The sequence below is a fragment of the Hyla sarda genome, chromosome 12, assembly GCF_029499605.1.
Source record: "Hyla sarda isolate aHylSar1 chromosome 12, aHylSar1.hap1, whole genome shotgun sequence".
Lineage (NCBI taxonomy): Eukaryota > Metazoa > Chordata > Amphibia > Anura > Hylidae > Hyla > Hyla sarda.
The window spans coordinates 26,211,697-26,226,541 of record NC_079200.1 but is presented as its reverse complement, the minus strand read 5'-3'; the positions used below and the strand labels follow the sequence as shown (position 1 = coordinate 26,226,541).

The following is a 14,845-nucleotide window of genomic DNA, read 5'->3' as shown; positions in this document are numbered from 1 at the left end:
ATCTCTGCTTGTCTTGGGAACTGCACAGAGTAGAAGAGGTTTGCTATGGGGATGTGCTTCTACTCTGGACAGTTCCTGAGACAGGTGTCATCAGAGAGCACTTAGACAGAAAAGAACAACTCCACTTCAGCAGCTCATAAGTACTGAAAGGATTAAGATTTTTTAATTGAAGTTATGTACAAATCTCTCCAACTTTCTGGAGCCAGTTGATATATATGTAAAAAAAAAAAAAGTTTTTTTTCCTGGATAAGCCCTTTAAGCAATGGCCGCTTGGCTCGTTTTTCATAGTTTAATAATATAAGAACCTGGCTGAATCTCTTTTTAAGCTTTTTAACACCCCTCCATTATAACTTACCCCCATCTTCCGCTCTGTATTAACAACGGCTGTGACCTTTTCACTTCTAAAGACAACAGCTCAGCTTTTTCTGGGAGCCCCTTGTGTGGCATCAGACCGCGGCTTGTGCTTCTTTCCCTTTCATACGGGTTGTCTGGTGCTGGACTGTGACTGCTCTCCAGGGCCTCCAAGTCCATACTGCCCCCTGGAAGTAGAAGAAAGAGAAGTTTATTAATCTCCCAATTTCTACCAACTCTCAACTTTAGAGCTACCGATGACTTGCCATATAATTATTCGGCTAGGATGACATCACGATTGGTGCCTAAGAGGCACAGATACATCAGGAAGCTGTCATAATGACATAGCGACATATATTCATGGGCCCCATCGAATTCAATGGCCAGAGCAGAGTCAGCGAAGGACTACATTCGGTGATTTTCCAAATGTATCGAACTGAAAAAAATCTGCAAGCCTAGCTTCTCCGTCCGAGCCAAAACTTGTATGCGCTTAGAAGTCTACACTCATTGAAATATATAGCCTGTCCGGGCATGGATATCTTAGATTTGTGCCACAGGCTTATCCGTTTTCTCAAATTCCCATTCAGGCTAAATGCCCTCCTGGGACTAACTTCCCAAGCTCAGGAACCTTAGGGTTCATGAGCTTGGGAAGTTAGTCCCAGGAGGGCATCTAGCCTGAATAGGAATTTGAGAAAATTTGTACATTATTACGGGGAATACCCAATGGGTATTTTGGAGTTACAGGCATTTCTGTGGCACAAATCGTGATGCAAACTGTGCTTTATAGTTCTTTGGCTAGGTCTGAGGATTGTCCACCAAAACCTCACCAAACCTCCAAGAAATGATAAATGGCCCTCCCTAAAATACACACACATTACAGTGACCCCCCCCCCCCCCCCCGACTTACGATCATTTCAACATACAATGGTCTCTCAGAGGCAGCATCAACATACGATGCTTTTGTATGTCGGGGCCATCGCATAAATGGCTACCCGGCAGCGCAGACTGCTTCAGCTGCCACCGGATAGCCGTTTACGGTGCCCCGTGTGGTCCGCTGACGATCACTTACCTGTCCTCGGGGCTCCGGCGTGTCCTCTTCGGGATCCCCTGCATCGTCGGCGCTCTCCATCGTCGTCATCACGTCGTCGCGCACGCCGTCCCGTCATCCAATAGGAGCAGCGTGCGTAGCGACGTGATGGTGGCGACGGTGAGCGAGGATGCCGGGGAAGCAGAGGCCTTACAGGAGCGTCGGGGACACCCCGGGGACACGGCGACAGCAATGGAAGGCGACATCCAGGGCAGCGGTGACGGTCCGGAGCGGCGGGGACAGGTGAGAACCACTTCCTATACGATTGTTCTTCAACCTGTGGACATCCAGAAGTTGCAAAACTACATCTCCCAGCATGCCCGGACAGCCGTTGGCTGTCCGGGCATGCTGGGTGTTGTAGTTTTGCAACATCTGGAGGTCCACAGGTTGTAGACCACTGTCCTATACTTTACATTGCACGGATCCCTCAACATACGATGGTTTCAACAAACGATGGTCCATTTGGAACGGATTACCATCGTATGCTGAGGGACCACTGTATATAACTACCAAGTTTGTGGTGGCCCAGTACGGGAGTTGTTACCCCGTACCCTTGCTGCCCTGTCAGGCAGCCTCCCTGTAGTGTCCCCTGTTCTACTGTAATTGTATATTATCCCCTATGTTATGTATATAAGAATCTTGTATCTTTAAGAAAGGTTAACATGTGATCACCAGTTGTCATGTGATTGTTACCCAGGAGGTATCAGTGACCAGGTGACTTAAGGGTGACCAATGGGACCCCTCCATGGTCTCCCCCATAAAAGCCCTGGGAGGAGTCTCTTCTCTCTCTTAGTTCCTGAGTCTTTGCTGAGGTGCAGTCGAGCATAAGAGTCTGGAGTCTATAGGAGCCTCAAGTCAAGTCTGCAGCCACAAGATACAAGTCTACAAGTAACTACAGTCACAGCTTAGTCTGTCTCCAGTCAAGTCAAGTCAGTGACTGTCATCTATTGTCAAGTCAACGTGGCCTGCACTAAATTGTCCAAAACCACTGCAAGTCCAAGCAAGCCCTTAAAGGTCTCTGAAGTCACTGGTCACCTCCGTGGGCCCAGCTACACTGTGTAGACTGTACCATCTGTCACTCAGTAAAGCTACCCATTGTCCGTAACTTGGCATTGGAGTCATTATTGCCCCCGTGCCTAGCCAAGGATCCAGCGGTATACCTTCAGGTGGTATTGACGATAAACCACACCCTGGCGTCACAAATACAAGGGGTTAATGCCATCTGCCCCTAGGGTAATTCCATCTGCCCAGTATCACACCCAATACCACAAGTTCATACAAGAAGGATAGAGATAAGATGAAAGGCATTATCAGATGTTTGGAGAAAAACATATGGACAGGAGGAAGCAGCTAAATCCTAAGTCTTCAAAGTCAGGTCCATCAGATGTTGTAAAACTACAAATCCCAGCATAGTCCGGACTTTTGCTTGCAAAAGCTGAAGGTCCACAGGTTGGAGACCTAGGATCTAGATCTTGCATTCACAAAGGACGGAGTGAATTAGTTTGGACTGATATTAATATTGGCCTTAAGAGTAAGTGAATGCAGCGCTGAGTCTACGCGAGGTGACAGATGGACACTTTCCATGTGGGCTGCGTCTTTAAGCCGTAAGGTTGCTGTTTGGCTTTTGCTGTTGGCATGGATTATGCTTCTTCAGCTAATTTTCTTTCCCCGCTCTGACCTGCGCCCGACCCGATTCGCTCCTCCTTCTGGAGTTAAAATGTAACTTGGAGGGAGGCCGGCTCTTCTGATACCTGTATTATTAACACATTCAGCACAGCGGGCAGCTTTTCTGCACATGTGCTGTGGTTCGGCTTAAGGTGTGGCCCAGAGTAACTGTAGCATTACACAGCACAGCATGGAAAGGGGCCTAAAGTGATCAGGGGTGCAACATGTGCACTGTCCAATATCTTTAACTCACATGTCTCTAGGTCGCCATTTGTGGTAGAAAAGCGAATCAGATTTTCCAATGTTTTAGTCGTTTTTTATGTATAAGTTAATAGTGGTATGTAACGGGTTCCAGAGAATCTGTTGGATGGTTTCACGTAGTGTCCCTTATCACTGTGATAGGTAAGGGTTAGACGCTCCGTCACAGACATTGTCTTTAGGTTTGGAACCTTGTAATGCTTGTAAGTGAAGCAATATGCAAGTATGCAAATGAGCAGCAAGTGCCCATAGGATGGGGCAGATTGACTCAAGTGTCCACCGGGTGGGGCAAATCAACACAAGTGCTCACAGGATGGAGATGGTCGCTTTCGGTACACAAAGGATGAGTCTGATTGCCTCAAGTGGCAGAATGTGTGAAAGACCACCACAAGTGCCCACAAGGGTGAAGCAATCACCTCAAGTGCCCATAGTGTGGGACAGATCACTGCACATGCTCACAGGATGGAGTTAGTCACCTCAAGTGCCCACAGGGTGGGTCTGAATGCCTCAAGTGCCCACAGGGTGGGGCAGATCACTACAAATGCTCATAGGATGGAGTTAGTCACCTCAAGTGCCCACAGGATGTGTCTGAATGCCTCAAGTGCCCACAGGGTGGGGCAGATCACTACAAATGCTCACAGGATGGAGTTAGTCACCTCAAGTGCCCACAGGATGGGTCTGAATGCCTCAAGTGCCCACAGGGTGGGGCAGAACACTAGAAATGCTCACAGGATGGAGTTAGTCACCTCAAGTGCTCACAGGATGGAGATGGTCGCTTTTGGTACCCAAAGGATGAGTCTGATTGCCTCAAGTGGAAGAATGTGTGAAAGACCACCACAAGTGCCCACAAGGGTGAAGCAATCACCTCAAGTGCCCATAGTGTGGGACAGATCACTGCACATGCTCACAGGATGGAGTTGGTCACCTCACAGGATGGGTCTGAATGCCTCAAGTGCCCACAGGGTGAGGCAGATCACTACAAATGCTCACAAGGTGGAGTTAGTCACCTCAAGTGCCCACAGGATGGGTCTGAATACCTCAAGTGCCCACAGGGTGTGGCAGGTCCCTACAAATGCTCACAGGATGGAGTTAGTCACCTCAAGTGCCTACAGGATGGGTCTGAATGTCTCAAGTGCCCACAGGAGGGGTCTGAATGTCTCAAGTGCCCACAAGGTGAGGCTGATCACCACAAGCACCCAACATTTCAATTACCTCCTCCGGCATCTGATTGAAAGACGATGTGCTGTATTTGCTGGATGTGATAGGGAATAGAAATGCTGGGAAGCTCAGGAACTTTTGGTGATCAGCCCCGTCCTGTAGGCTCTTGCAGGGATTGTCCCCCTGCTGTGGATATGCTGGGTTTTATAGTTTTGCAACATCTGGAGGACTACAGTTTGAAGACCACTGTGTTAAAGGAATCGAGTCAGCTGAATTTGGTTCAATTCTAAAAAAGTCTGTAGACTGTCATCTAGAAATAATAGCTTTGTTAACACATAAAAGGAACAGGTAGAACAACCAGTACACATAATCCTCGAAACTTTAAGGAATGTTCTGTTATTGTTGGTATTCCCTCTTATGTATATACTGACAGGTTAAAGAAAATGGATTATAGGACATTGCGATCTACACCAAGCAGGAGCCAAATCCATGGCAAGATAATGAACTAGCATCTAGGGCAGTGTTTCCCAACCAGGGTGCCTCCAGCTGTTGCAAAACTACATCTCCCAGCATGCCCGGACAGCCAACGGCTGTCCGGGCATGCTGGGAGTTGTAGTTATGCAACAGCTGGAGACACTCTGGTTGGGGAACACTGATCTAGGGTCACATCCGAAATTGGGGCTGTATCAGTCAGTCCTGAGGAGTGTGAGAAAGTGACCTCTGCTCCCAGAGGGGGGGATTCATCAAGAGTCGGGTGATAGTGATTACCCCACACTTCCCCAACCAGCTAAATGGAGCAGTGTATAGTCCCCTGAACTGTGGTTAAAGGGGTACTCCGGTGGAAAACTTTTTTTTTTTTTTTATTTTTTTTAAATCAACTTGTGCCAGAAAGTTAAACAGATTTGTAAATTACTTCTATAAAAAAAATCTTAATCCTTTCAGTACTTCTTAGCTGCTAAATACTACAGAGGAAATTCTTTTTTTTTTTTGGAACACAGTGCTCTCTGCTGACATCACGAGCACAGTGCTCTCTGCTGACATCTCTGTCCATTTTAGGAACTGTCCAGAGTAGGAGAAAATCCCCATAGAAAATGAATGCTCTGGACAGTTCCTAAAATGCACTGTGCTCGTGATGTCAGCAGAGAGCACTGTGTTCCAAAAAAAAAAAGAATTTCCTCTGTAGTATTCAGCAGCTAATAAGTACTGGAAGGATTATGATTTTTTAATAGAAGTAATTTACAAATCTGTTTAACTTTCCGGCACCAGTTGATTAAAAAAAAAAAAAAAACGTTTTCCACTAGAGTACCCCTTTAACCCCTTAAGGACTCAGCCCATTTTGGCCTTAAGGACTCAGACAATTTAATTTTTACGTTTTCATTTTTTCCTCCTCGCCTTCTAAAAATCATAACTCTTTTATATTTTCATTCACAGACTAGTATGAGGGCTTGCTTTTTGCGCGACCAGTTGTCCTTTGTAATGACATACCTCATTATATCATAAAATGTATGGCGCAACCAAAAAACACTATTTTTGTGGGGAAATAAAACGAAAAACGCAATTTTGCTAATTTTGGAAGGTTTTGTTTTCACGCCGTACAATTTCTGGTAAAAATGACGTGTTCTTTATTCTGAGGGTCAATACGATTACAATGATACCCATTATTATATACTTTTATATTATTGTTGCGCTTAAAAAAAATCACAAACTTTTTAACCAAATTAGTACGTTTATAATCCCTTTATTTTGATGACCTATAACTTTTTTATTTTTCCGTATAAGCGGCGGTATGGGGGCTCATTTTTTGCGCCATGATCTGTACTTTTTTTGATACCACATTTGCATATAAAAAACTTTTAATACATTTTTTATAATTTTTTTTTAATAAAATGTATTAAAAAAGTAGGAATTTTGGACTTTTTAAATTTTTTTTCGTTCACGCCGTTCACCGTACGGGATCATTAACATTTTATTTTAATAGTTCGGACATTTACGCACGCGGCGATACCAAATATGTCTATAAAAAATGTTTTTTACGCTTTTTGGGGGTAAAATAGGAAAAAACGGATGTTTTACTTTTTTATTGGGGGAGGGGATTTTTCACTTTTTTTTTACTTTTACTTTTACATTTTTTTACATTTTTTTTTTTACACTTGAATAGTCCCCATAGGGGACTATTCATAGCAATACCATGATTGCTAATACTGATCTGTTCTATGTATAGGACATAGAACAGATCAGTATTATCGGTCATCTTCTGCTCTGGTCTGCTCGATCACAGACCAGAGCAGGAGACGCCGGGAGCCGCACGGAGGAAGGAGAGGGGACCTCCGTGCGGCGTTATGAATGATCGGATCCCCGCAGCAGCGCTGCGGGCGATCCGATCGTTCATTTTAATCGCGAACTGCCGCAGATGCCGGGATCTGTATTGATCCCGGCACCTGAGGGGTTAATGGCGGACACCCGCGAGATCGCGGGCGTCGGCCATTGCCGGCGGGTCCCTGGCTGCGATCAGCAGCCGGGATCAGCCGCGCATGACATGGGCATCGCTCCGATGCCCGCGGTTATGCTTAGGACGTAAATGTACGTCCTGGTGCGTTAAGTACCACCTCACCAGGACGTACATTTACGTCCTGCGTCCTTAAGGGGTTAAAAGAGCCCTCCCATAGACTTGCATTGAGGGGACAGGGCGTGACGTCACACGGGGGCGGAGTTGTGACGTCACAGACTTCGGTTCCTGTGGTCGGAACCCAGACCCTCCAGCGCTTCCGGAGAAGAACCAGGTGGGTGCTGCATGCTAAATTGCAGGGAGTCCCCAGCGGCGGGACCCCCGCGATCAGACATCTTATCCCCTATCCTTTGGGGGTGGAGTACCCCTTGGTCTAGGGGTGGAGTACCCCTTTAATGCCTAGTCTGTAGGATGAACATAATGTAAAGTGTTCTTGAAGACGTTTCAGTGGCACATCTATGGGGGAGTTGAGGGTGCAGCCATACCCGACCTCTATAGGCCCTATTGTCAAACAATGGTGTCAGGGTGGGTCTGTAAAGAGGTCACTCATTCCTCTTTAAAGGGCCTATAATGTTCAAGAAATACTTTTTCAAGTTTCCGAACCATAAGGTCACTTATAGAGGAATCTCCACCATTCTCACCATACCCCTTTTAGGAGAACAACTGTTGGGACAATTCCATTGGCCAAAAGATTATTATTATCTTAAAGTGTACCTGTCATCAACAAACACTTTTTATATAATGTAGATAATACCATTATATGTATATTTGTAATGTACATTGGTGAAAAATTGTGTATATTTTTGGGTGAAAAAGTGCTGTCCCTGCAGCTATTGTCTGTGTGTCTCTATGAGAAGTCCAAATACAGGAAGTGAGGGCGGGACAAGCAGGGATCTGTGTAGGCTCCTGGCTTGTCAATCATCCTGATGTATCAGCCGGGGGCATGTTATAGAGCCTCAGTGCACACTGTCCTGCTTTTTCTTACTGCAGATATCCCTGCTTGTCCACCCTCACTTCCTGTATTTGGACTCCTCACAGAGACACACAGACAATAGCTGCAGGGACAAAAATATACAAATTTTTTTAACCCATGTATATTACAAATATACATATAACGGTATTATCTACATTGCATAAAAAGTTTTGTTGACGACAGGTACACTTTAACATTATAACCACCTATCTAATGATCTAAGGATCCTCTTGGTGCTGCAAAAGTAGCTTTAACTCATCCAGTTATGAGCCCCACAAGACCTCTGTGGAAGGTTTCCTTTGACAGCTGGGGTCACCAAGACATTGGCAGCAAATCCTGTAAATTGTGAGGTACAGCTCATCCCACAAATGATCGATTAGGTTGAGACCTGGAGAATTTGGAGGCCTAGTCACCACTTTGACCTCTTTGTCATGTTCCTCATTCCTGAACAATGTTTGCATTATCCTGCTGAAGAAGGCAATGCCATTAGGGGATTCCACTGCCTCGAGGGGAGAATTGGTCTGTACAATGTTTAGGTAGGTGGTACGTGTCACCAGGGGCGGGCACAGACAGCAGAGGGCTCCTGTACAAAGAATGTGCCTGTGCCTACCCCCCCACCCCAAAAAAAATAAAAAAATAAAACATGCCATAAAATTGCACTGCAACTCACATTAATCTGCATTAGGTAGGCAGCAGTTCCCCCACATTAGGTAGCATAGTTTCCCCACATTAGGTAGCATAGCGTAGTTTCCCCACATTAGGTAGCATTGCCCCCTCCCAACATTCACCTGGCCTGCACTATTTACATCTGCCTTCGGGAACTTCCGGTGAAGGTGTGCGCTGTAAGTGACATCATCGCACGCGCCGCACAGGACATCGGCATCCCGGTGAGGCACTTGCGATTACATCATTCACCACGAACACCTCTGCCAGGAAGTTCCCACGTAGCAGTTTAGTGACGGAGCAAGACTGGTTGCCCGGTCATTTGTGCACCATGTCCCATGGTAGCGCCGGCCCAGCGTGTGAGGGGGCCCGCCTCCCTTTCAAAGGGCGGCAGGCCCCCTCAAATGCTGGGCCCCTGTGCAGCTGATCTGGCTGGATATGTGTGCCCCTGTGTGTCACAGTGACATTCACATGACACCAGGACCCAAGGTTTCCAGAACACTGACTGACTTGTCCCATGGCGCATCCTGGTGCCATCTCTTCCCTAGGTAAGTGAATCCCACAGACCTAGCCGTCCACATGATGTGATTCAGACCAGGATGCCATCTTTTGTTGCTTCATGGTACAATAAAAATGCTTACATAAGCACTGTAAGAACTATTAGTGGGAGACAGTGGCCAGCATGGCACTTTGACCAGTCTACAACTACACAACCCCAAAAACAGAAAGCTGCGATGCCCTAAGTGTCCTGACTTCTTTCTTTTATAGCCAGTAGTAACTTTCACAGCAATTTGTACTTCAGCAGCTTCTTTGTAGACCAGACAGGCTAGCCTCACATGCATCAATGAGTCTTGGGCAGCCATGACCTGGTCGACCCCCCCCAACAAGAGTCATTGACATCAGATAATCAATATTATTCATGTATTTATACCCTAAATTTACCCGGTAAATGAGCCCTGCCGTCAGGTATGTACCCAAGATGTCTTGGCTTAAATGGGCACTGTCAGATACAAAAACTTTTGATATGTTGTAAACCAATAGGTTTTGCAATTGTTTTAAAGGGGTATTCCAGGCCAAAACTTTTTGTTTTTATATATCAACTGGCTCCGGAAAGTTAAACAGATTTGTAAATTACTTCTATTAAAAAATCTTAATCCTTCCAATAGTTATTAGCTTCTGAAGTTTTCTGTCTAACTGCTCAATGATGATGTCACGTCCCGGGAGCCGTGCATGATGGGAAAATATCCCCATAGGAACTGCACAGCTCCCGGGACGTGAGTCATCAGAGAGCAGTTAGACAGAAAACAACAACTCAACTTCAGAAGCTAATAACTAATAGCTCGGCGTAACAGTACCCCCCCCCCCCCCTTAGGTCTCCCCCTCTTTTTGTCGGGATGTCGCTCCACATAGTACGAGGACATTGGGAGCGATTGTAGAGTCTCCTTCTGGGGGACAGTGAAGTCCTGGGTATGCTCATGCACGGCAGACAGTTCAGAAGGAGTGGGAATGGGGAGGGGGGGCAGAGGGTGAGGCTTGGCACGGGGCAGAGTGTCACCAGGACGGGGGCTAAGAGGAGGCACGGCACAGTCCTGATAGGCCTTGGGGAGACCAGGCACAGGAGGAGACACTGAGGCTCGACAGACGGGACTGGGAGCAGAAGTGAGGCATTTCTTGAGGCAAGCAGGACCCCAATTCTTGATCTCCCCGGTGGTCCAGTCAAGGGTGGGAGAATGATGCTGGAGCCATGGCAGACCGAGGAGGACTTCAGAGGTGCAGTTGGGCAAAACCAAAAATTCTATTTTCTCGAGATGCGGTCCAATGTTCATAAGCAGGGGCTCTGTGCGGTAACGCACAGTGCAGTGCAACTTGACTCCGTTGACCGAAGAAATGTAGAGCGGCTTGATGAGATGGGTCACCGGGATGCAGTACCTATCAAGCAAAGAGGCCAGAATAAAATTTCCAGAAGAACCAGAGTCCAAGACGGCCACGGCAGAGAAGGAGGAGTTGGCAGAAGGAGAAATACGTATGGGCACAGTCAGACATGGAGAAGCAGACTCCGTACCCAGAGACGCCAGTCCCACGTGAGCTGGTTGCGTGCGTGCATTTTCCAGACGTGGAGGACGAATAGGGCAATCCACCAAGAAATGTTCGGTACTAGATTTTTATCCCTACGGCGAGACCTCTCTTCAAGAGTCAGGCGAGACCGATCTACTTGCATAGGCTCCTCGGCGGGAGGCACAGGGGTAGATTGCAAGGGATACCGTGAGAGAGGTGCCCAGGGATTAAGGTCTTTTTCCTGGCGGAGTTCCTGGTGTCTTTCAGAAAAACGCATGTCAATGCGGGTGGCCAAATGGATAAGTTCATGCAGGTTGGCAGGAATCTCTCGTGCGGCCAGCACATCTTTGATGTTACTGGATAGGCCTTTTTTAAAGGTCGCGCAGAGAGCCTCGTTGTTCCAAGATAATTCAGAAGCGAGAGTACAAAATCGGATGGCGTACTCGCCTACTGAAGAATTACCCTGGACCGGGTTCAGCAGGGCAGTCTTGGCAGAAGAAGCTCGGGCTGGTTCCTCGAAGACACTACGAACCTCAGAGAAGGAGGAGTGTACAGTGGCGGTGACAGGATCATCGCAGTCCCAGAGCGGTGTGGCCCAAGACAAAGCCTTCCCAGACAGGAGACTAACCACGAAAGCCACCTTCGACCGTTCTGTAGGAAATTGGTCCGACAACATCTCCAAATGTAGGGAACATTGTGACAGGAAACCACGGCAGAGTCTAGAGTCCCCATCAAATTTGTCCGGCAGGGACAAGCGGAGGTTAGGAGCGGCCACTCGCTGAGGAGAAGGTGCAGGAGATGGTGGCTGCTGTTGCAGCTGCGACTGAAGTTGCTGTACCATGGTGGACACTTGCGACAGCTGGTGACTTAGATGGGCGATCTGTCGGGATTGCTGGGCTACCACCGTGGTGAGGTCAGCGACAACTGGCAGGGGGACCTCAGCGGGATCCATGGCCGGATCTACTGTCACGATTCGGCTGGCTGGAGGTGGATCCTCTGTGCCAGAGAGGGATTGGCGTGGACCGTGTCGGTGGACCGGTTCTAAGTTGCTACTGGTATTCACCAGAGCCCGCCGCAAAGCGGGATGGTCCTGCAGCGGCGGTAGCAACCAGGTCGTATCCACCGGCAACGGCTCAACCTCTCTGACTGCTGAGATAAGCGCGGTACAAGGGAGTAGACAAGAGCAAGGTCAGACGTAGCAGAAGGTCGGGGAAGGCGGCAAGGTTCGTAGTCAATGGTGATAGCAGAAGATCAGGAACACAGTAGTGGTAAACACAGAGTAGCTTTCTCTAGGCACAAGGCAACAAGATCCGGCCAGGAAGTGCAGGGGAAGTGAGGTCATATAGCCAGGGAGCAGGTGGAAACTAATTAGGGCGATTGGGCCAGGCACCATCATTGGTGCACTGGCCCTTTAAATCTCAGAGAGCTGGCGCGCACGCGCCCTAGAGAGCGGAGCCGCACGCGCCAGAGCATGACAGCCGGGGACCTGGACAGGTCAGTGCAGTGCTCCCTGTCAGCGGGTCTGACCGGGGCGCTGCAGGGAGAGAAACGCCGCGAGCGCTTCAGGGAGGAGCAGGGACCCGGAGCGCTCGGCGTAACAGTCATGGACACACTTCCTTTATTGACAGCTGTGAGTGCAGGGCTAGGGCACTCCCATTTTCCGCTTGTGTCCCGCTACTGTCAGTGAGGACAAGCTGGGAGTTGTAGTTTTGCTAACGCTAGGGGAGATGTGAGCAGACAGTATACTGAGGGAGGGGGCGGAGACCTGCATAGTGAGGCCACGCCCCCTCCCTTTGAGAGGAATTCAGACTAGTGAGCTAAATTATAAGTGTTAAAAAATAAAAATAAAGGTGCTAGACACATAAAAATGTACATGGTCAGGATTAGGTACTGAGTGATATATTAAAAAAAATAAAAAATTTGTTGGATCTGACGGGTACACTTTAATTATGTCACAGATGCTGGTTTTCCTGTGCCACATTAACCACTCCTTGTCCTTTTCATCTTCGGCTGGTAATAACATATAGGCTTAAAATGACTTTCCTCACATTTCGACAAATATCCTACATCCTACATTTTATCCGAAACCAGTTACAATTTATTGTGTGGTGATTTTTTTTCTACTGTCAGACTTTAGAACAGGAGAGGTTAGTACAGGTATGTGACCTGACTGCTCCAATGGTTCCCACACAAAGCAAACGAGACAGTTTGCATATTTATATCCTTTTCTTGGTCCTCTTGCGGAACTTGAAGTGTCTGTAGTTGTCAATCCTGTTTAACCCCATTTAACCCCATGAAAGCCAGACCGGGCAAAGAAGAAGACCTGCAGGTCTCAACACCATTGCACAACGTTGCGGTAGGGATCGACCGATATTGTTTTTTTAGGGCCGATACCGATAATCGGTGGAGGTTAGGGCAGATAGCCGATAACTTATACCGATATTCCAGTATAAGTTATCGGGTATTTATCCCCCCGCGACACCGCTGCAGATCATTGATTTAAAGCGGGCGCTTTAAATCAATGCACTGCAGTGGCTTTTGCGGTGCCATAGGCCGTCGCCGCCACCCGCTTCTCTCCCCCTACCTGTCAGAGTGGTCCGGGCCATCCATCCTTCCTGGCTCCGGCCTAGTACGCTGCATAGACGCCGCTACGCCGTGACATCAGGTGCGTCACTGCGCACGGGCGTCACTGCGCAGCGGCATCTATGCTGCGTTACTAGGCCGGAGCCTGCCCGGAGTGCCCCTGGAAAAGGACAGCCCGGACCGGTTCACCCTCCACCCGGAATGCCGCCGGACGCTACAGGAAGGATGGATGGCCCGGACCACCCCCATTACGGGTAAGTTTAATTTTTTTTTATTGACTCGGAGGGTGGGGGAGGGGCCCGACCGGTATAGCGGTATGGGCAAAAATGTGATTATCGGCCGATAGTATCGGCCATACCGATAAACGGTCGATCCCTACTTTGCGGGCAACAATGAAGATCCTACTTCCATTCTGAGTGGTTGTTCTTCCTAGTGTCCCAATTGCTGTGAACTTGTCAATGTCCTTTAGGTGCGCTTCTCTGGCAGCTCTCTTGTTCCTTTCATAATGATGCACATCAGTGGGGTCAGTAAGACACTGTCATACAGCGTATTCCCTACTCCATTATTCTGGAGAAGAAGAAAAGGAATTGAGAGGCAGATGTGAACTCAGCCTCACTCTGCCCATTGTGTCATTTGTCTGGTTAATTTAACACCGTGTGCTATTCCAGGCAAGGCATGCTCCGCGCTCTCAGCGGGCCATTTAAACAAGCAAAGCTTGCCATGCATGACTTGGGTTAAACATGACCTTTAAAAAAAAAAAAAAAAAAAGCTATTGAAATAATTTAAAGCAAATATTTAATTTACAACACACGAGAATCTCGTCTGTCGCTTCCTTCCCTGCAGGGATATGTGATAGGTGGAGCAATTGGGAGCGTGTAACTGCCTGCTGATAGGTCTGTTTAATGTGCAGATTAGGTCCTTAAAGGGGTACTCCACTGGGCAGCATGGAAGTAACTAAATGTTCCAAACGCTGTTTTCGCACTGCGGGGGTCTACCACGCCCCTTGTGACGTCATGGCAACGCCCCCTCAATGCAAGTCTATGGGAGGGGGCGTGACGGCTGTCACGCCCCCTCCCATAGACTTGCATTGAGGGGGCGTGGTCGTGACGTCACAAGGGGGTGTGGCCGACCCCTGCATCGCGAAAACTGCGTTCGGAACATTTAGTTCCACACTGGCCAGTGGAGTACCCCTTTAAGTTACACTTTTTTTTGTGCTGTTTTTTTCAGTAAAATTTTATTGCAAAAAAAAAATAAAAAATCTGCTGCCAGATGTTACATGGAAGGGAAATGTTAATGCACTAAAAATAATACTTTTTGTTGCTTATTTTTTTGTTCTCATGCAACATGCTCTAGATGAGCGGTCTCTAAACCGAGGCCCTTCAGACGAGTGAAAACTACAACTCTCAACAGACTCTGAAATGCCTCGAATGCTGGCATTAAAAAAAAAAAAGACTTACCATCTCTACCCCGATCCCTTCGGTATCGCTCTCCTGTCCTCCGCAGCGTTCCCCTTCCTGCTTCTTGTGGTCGACTCGTCACGCTGCTG

The 14,845-nt window shown here is 47.8% G+C and overlaps 1 protein-coding gene across 6 annotated transcripts in view; it reads right to left on the bottom strand.

Annotated features, from left to right (window-relative positions):
- GRB7 (growth factor receptor bound protein 7) overlaps positions 1-14,845 on the bottom strand; it is a 265,456-nt gene that overhangs the window by 45,365 nt on the left and 205,246 nt on the right. For 5 of the 6 annotated variants that reach the window (XM_056549221.1, XM_056549218.1, XM_056549220.1 and 2 more), the window contains one exon: positions 356-539. In XM_056549221.1, coding sequence (XP_056405196.1) covers positions 356-539 — 184 coding nt within the window. Of the gene's footprint in view, positions 1-355; positions 540-14,845 lie in introns of those variants that run through there. The other variant, XM_056549223.1, reaches the window with a different exon arrangement.